Raw genomic sequence first — 5,850 nt, 5'->3', positions numbered from 1 at the left:
GGAAGCTCATAACTCCCCATTTTCAATACATCCCGGCAGTACCAAAATGTACCAGGACCTAAAACGTTGCTACTGGTGGAATAACATGAAAGTGGAGATAGCAGAGTTTGTCAGTAAGTGTTTGGTGTGTCAGCAGGTAAAGGCCCCAAGACAAAAGCCAGCAGGTTTGTTGCAACCTTTAAGCATACCAGAATGGAAGTGGGAACATGTCTTAATGGATTTCATTGTAGGTTTTCCGCGAACGGTGAAGGGTTTTACAGTAATTTGGGTTATAGTGGATAGACTTACCAAGCTAGCACATTTTATTCCAGGGAAGTCTACATATCTAGTGAGTAGGTGGGCCCAGGTTTATATGAAAGAAGTGGTAAAATTGCACGGGGTACCAGTGTCCATCGTGTCTGATAAGGACCCTTGTTTTACCTCCAACTTTTGGAAGAGCCTTCAGGCAGCATTGGGTACATGTTTGGATTTCAGTACGGATTTTCACCCACAATCTGACAATCAAACTGAGCATTTGAACCAGACCCTGGAGGATATATTACGTGTGTGCACTAGAGTTTGCAGGGAGTTGGGACTCTCACCTGCATTTGTTAAAGTTTGCCTATAATAATAGTTATCAAGTAACCATTGGTATGCCACCGTTTGAGGCCCTTTATGGGAAGTGTTGTAGGTCACCCGTATGCTGGGATGAGGTTGGTGAGCAAAAATTACTAGGACCTGAGTTAGTACAGACCATGAACGAGGCAATACAGAAGATTAGGGCCCGAATGTTGACAGTTCAAAGCAGGCAGAAGAGTTATGCTGACGTTAGGCGTATGGACCTGGAGTTTGAAGTAGGTGGAAAGGTGTTTCTGAAAGTGGCACCTATGAAGGGAGTGTTGAGATTTGACAAAAGGGGTAAGTTGAACCCTCGTTTCATCGGGCCATTTGAGATCTTAGAGCGGGTTGGCCTTGTAGCATATCGACTGGCCTTGCCCCCATCTCTTTCTGCAGTTCACAATGTTTTTCATGTTTCCATGTTGAGGAAGTATGTAGCAGACTCATCTCATGTTGTGGATTATGAGCCTTTCCATTTAAATGAGAACCTGAGCTACGAAGAAGAGCCCATTCGAATCCTGGCCAGGGAAGTGAAAATTTTGCGCAACAAGAAGATAGCTTTGGTGAAGGTTCTTTGGCAAAATCACCAGTTCAAGGAAGCAACGTGGGAGCGCGAGGATGACATGAGGATGCATTATCCCGAGCTTTTTCAGGATTAGAACTTTCGAGGACGAAAGTTTCTTAAGGGGGGTAGAATGTAACATCCTGATTTTTTTTTTATTTTGTAATTAATTTTTTTTATTATTATTGTTGGCTACTTGGATAAATTATATGAGATTTATGTTTTTTTTTGGCCAAGCTAAAATATGATTTAATTATTTGGAATTAATTGAGTTTTATTTTGGCTTATATTTTGGGAGATTTGGTTATATATGGAGACAATTAAATGTGTATATTAGATTCTTTTCTTTTTTGGAAAAGGAAAATATATATATAAGTATATATATATTTTGGGAGATAATTAAGGAATTTGTTTTTTTAAGGGAAAAGGAAGAGTTTAATTTGGTTATATATATATTTGTGGAAAGGTTAAAGAAAAGAGAAAAGAAAAAAGAAAAAAAAAAGTAAATTTTCTTTTTCTCTCTCTCCACACGCACGCAGCCCCCCTTTTCTTTCCTTTTTTTTTTTTCCTTCCAGCCCTAGCAACCTCACCTCACCGTGACTTCCTCGCCAGCGCCGTCGCAAACAGCCTCACCTCGCCATTCCGTCGACGCCGTGAGCAGCGCCACCAGCCTCGTCGTTCCGTCGCCGCTGCACCAGTCGACCACCGCTCGCCTCGCTAACATCAGCCCCGTCGTCCAATTTTGCTTCTGCCACCGTTCGCCCGCCACTGCCTTTTTGAGATTGGGTAAGTTTGGATTGTTTTGGGCAAGGTTTGGTGTTGAGTCTTTTTAAAGTGCCTCTTGGTGTTGGAAACGATTTTAGTGTTACCCATTGTCGACTTTCAGGATTTGGATTTCGAGGCGTTGCTAACAAAGAAAAGACCATTTTCTTCATCGAAGAGTTTTAGTTTTGGTAAGTTTTATGTAAACTAGTTGGTTATTCTTTTAGATTGAGAGTAATAGTGGAAAAAAATAAGTTATTGATTTTGGAATTAATTCTTGATCAGATTGGCTACTTGAATCAAGTTTTGGAATTTGTCCTGGATCAAGCCACAACTTTGGGTTGATTCAAGTTTTCCAAAGGTTTTAAGGAATTATTTGCGTGGACTTTTGTGACCAAGTTGAGGTAAGTGATACTATTATTGGTGCCTTCGTGCCAGGCGATCTAGATTAGACCTATCAAGTTACTTAGTTGACTATGGAGCATGATTTTGTTTGATATTATGTTTTGCTAGTTGCATGGTGGTTACATGTATTATGAGCATGTTAAAATTATAATCAGTATTGATATTATGTATGTGATGCATGAATAGACCAATAGAGCGGTTTATTGTCTTGCCTTGACGCGTGTTATTACTATGTTTGACGCTGTGCTTACGGGCCACTAGACATGCGTGAACCGACAGGTTAACGTTCATGTTATTATCATTTTGACAGTGTGCCTACGGGCCGCTAGACATGCGTGAGCCGATAGGTTTACGTTCATGTTACTTTTATTTTCATGTTTCATGTTTTGACGGTGTGCCTACGGGCCGCTAGACATGCGTGAACCGACAGGTTAACGTTCATGTTATTATTATGTTTGAGGTGTGCCTACGGGTCGGTAAACATGCGTGGGTCGACGGGTTCACGTTCATGTTATTATCATATTTGACGGTGTGCCTACGGGCCGCTAGACATGCGTTTCAAGGCAAGATAGTACGTCTTTTGGTTTTCCTTTCGTCATCAAAAACCGATGTAACTGTATGAGCCACGGGCTATTTTTTTTTTCTTTACTCGTGGATGCATAGTCTGATCTCGGTAATGGGATCACTTACTGAGTATTTTATACTTAATCTTTATCCTTATTTTTTTTTCAGATAAGGGCAAGGACACTCGGGCGACTGACAAGAGGAATTCGTGACAGTGCCAAAGGAACCAGAATTCGCTTCCGCATTTGACTGTTTATATTTTCGCATATTTTGTTTTTATCCATACATGGATTTATCGTAATTTAATTAATTAATTTATCTATTTATTTATTCATTTTTTTTATAAAATTGTTTCTTGTTAAAAAGGATGCCGGGTTGAACAATTTAAGATTTTGAGATATGTTAAAACATTTTTTTATATACTTAATGCAGCTTAAGATTATGATTATTTTCTTTAATTTACTTTATTTTCTTCAATGAGAATACTTTTGCATGCATGCAGTAGCGATTCCCTTTTTAGTAGTCCTAGAAAGTGGGGTTGTTACAATTGAGTCCGTGTTTTGGGGTTCTGTAGACTAACTTGTAAGTCCAGATTGTTCCTTTGGCAAAACGGATTCTTCTTCGTCGCCAGGTATGTCCTTTATGAAAAGTATTTAGAATAATATGCACCCGAGTTAATAGCATTTATGATTACAATTGATGTGTTTTGTGCTAGTAAGGAAAGTAGCTAAGGGGTGGTTGCGAATAACTGTCAGGAAAATAGTTCGTGTTAGGAAAAGAGGCAGTCATAAGGTTACCAGAAGGGGGCGTGTTCCCGTAGAGCAGAATCCGTCATTTCAGAATCAAGATCCTCATGATGAGGATCCACAAGTTCAAGATGCACAAGTTTAAGACCCTCTGGTACCAGAGGATTTCTTGCCGCCTAGAGACCCTTCAGGGTCAGGGTGGCCGCGAACCCGAACACAAAGTAGAGCTCAGCACACGACCATGCCGCCACAGACGCAGCCCTCCCCCGTCGCTTTAGCAGAGGTTACCGATTAGGCAGTCACTATTGGGGAAGCAGTTACATCAGCTGTGGATAAGGTAAAGAACATGCTGGACGAACGACTGGCTCAGTTTGCCCAGTTCCATCAGACACCACCACCACAGGATCAAGTGCCATAAGTCCAAACTCAGAACATGATCCAGAACCAAAGCATGTCAGGCCTTTCGGTGGAGGCCAAGCATTTGCGAGATTTCAGGAAGTATAACCCCAGCACCTTCAATGGGTCACTAAAGGACCCTAACAACGCGAAATTATGGATATCCTCGATTGAAACAATTTTTCGTTATATGAAATGTTCAGAAGACCAGAAGGTGCAGTGTGTCATTTTTATGCTTACCGACAAGGCTCAGATCTGGTGGCAGACGGCAAAAAGGATGTTGGGTGTAGAAGGGGATCCAGTGACTTGGGAGCAGTTTAAGGAGCGCTTTTATGCGAAGTAGGTCTCTGCCAAACTGAGGTACAATAAGCGGAGTTCTTGGAGCTGAGGCAGGGACACAAGTCAGTGGAGGAGTATGACCAGGATTTGACGCCTTATCCCATTTTGCCCCGGAGTTGGTCGTCACGGAAGCCATGAGGGTAGAAAGGTTCGTTCAAGGCCTACAAGATAGTATACGAGGGATCATGCGAGCATTCAAACCAACCACTTATGCTGAGGCACTTCGTTTGGCAGCCAAGGTGGACCCACAGTCAGAAGTTGAGTTTTCACTAGTATTCGGGGCAGGACCTTCCTTAGGTTAAAAGAGGAAGGCAGATCAGAAGGCTTTCGAGCCTCACCTCTATCAGAAGGTTCAAGGTTCAGACAGATCACTTTTTCATTTTAGGCAGTAGGCTGTCGAGACGGGTACGGTGGAGAGGATGTGACCGGTGTGTAGCTCATATGGACGATGTCACTGGGTCGATGTTTGGCAGGCACCGGAGTTTGTTTTCATTGCAAGCAGGAGGGGCACTCGGTAGATAGATGTCTTACTAGAGGCACGTTCGGTCTTGGGAACCAGTTTGTAGGCCGTGATCAGAGGAGTTCGGGTAGGCTCCAGCATCAGCAAGGTCGTGTTTACTCTACCACTCGACAGGAGGCCGAGAAAACATGCACTGTTGTGACAGGTACGCTCCCAATATATTATATATATATTATATATATATATAATATATATATAATATATTTACCTTTTCCAAAAAAAAAAAAAAAAATCTAATATACCACATTTAATTATCTCCATAGATGACCAAATCTCCCAAAATACAAGCCAAAATAAAACTCAATTAATTCCAAACAATTAAATCATATTTTAGCTTGGCCAAAAAAACATAAAACTCATATAATTTATCCAAGTAGCCAACAATAATAATAATAAAAAAAACATAATTACAAAATAAAAAATCAGGATGTTACATTCTACACCCCTTAAGAAACTTTCGTCTCGAAAGTTCTAATCCTGAAAAAGCTTAGGATAATGCATCCTCATGTCGTCCTCGCGCTTCCACGTTGCTTCCTCGAACTAGTGATTTCGCCAAAGAACCTTCACACAAAGCTATCTTCTTGAGAATATCACTGTCCTTTCTCCTCAACTGATAAAAAGCGTTCGTCAACCCAAATGAAATCACGATGAACTCATAATGCCGCATAACCTCGAACGAAAAGCTGTCTTGAAGAATATTCACTGTCCTTTCTCCTCAACTGATGATACCCCAAACCGAAGATCAATCTTAGAAAACACTGTAGCTCCTGCAACTGGTTAAACAAATCATCCATCCTGGGAAGCGGATACTTGTTTTTATAGTCACCTTGTTTATGTTCACTGTAGTCAATGTAGAGCCGTAATGACCCATCTTTCTTTTTCACAAACAGCACCGGCGTACCCCAAGGGGAACACTAGGGCGTAAATTGGAAACCCTTAATCCAAACAAGCTCTGCTAA

The 5,850-nt window shown here is 41.3% G+C and overlaps 1 protein-coding gene across 1 annotated transcript; it reads left to right on the top strand.

Moving 5' to 3' along the window:
• The first annotated feature begins 632 nt into the window (after positions 1–632).
• Positions 633–1,256, top strand: LOC120089142. The gene has a single exon (XM_039046558.1). It carries the CDS (start codon positions 633–635, stop codon positions 1,254–1,256), a length of 624 nt encoding a protein of 207 aa, XP_038902486.1.
• The last annotated feature ends 4,594 nt before the right edge of the window (positions 1,257–5,850 follow it).

The sequence above is a fragment of the Benincasa hispida genome, chromosome 10 (genome assembly GCF_009727055.1).
Source record: "Benincasa hispida cultivar B227 chromosome 10, ASM972705v1, whole genome shotgun sequence".
Classification (NCBI taxonomy): domain Eukaryota; kingdom Viridiplantae; phylum Streptophyta; class Magnoliopsida; order Cucurbitales; family Cucurbitaceae; genus Benincasa; species Benincasa hispida.
Note: the sequence above shows the minus strand (reverse complement) of the source record. Positions and strands in the feature narration are given on the sequence as shown.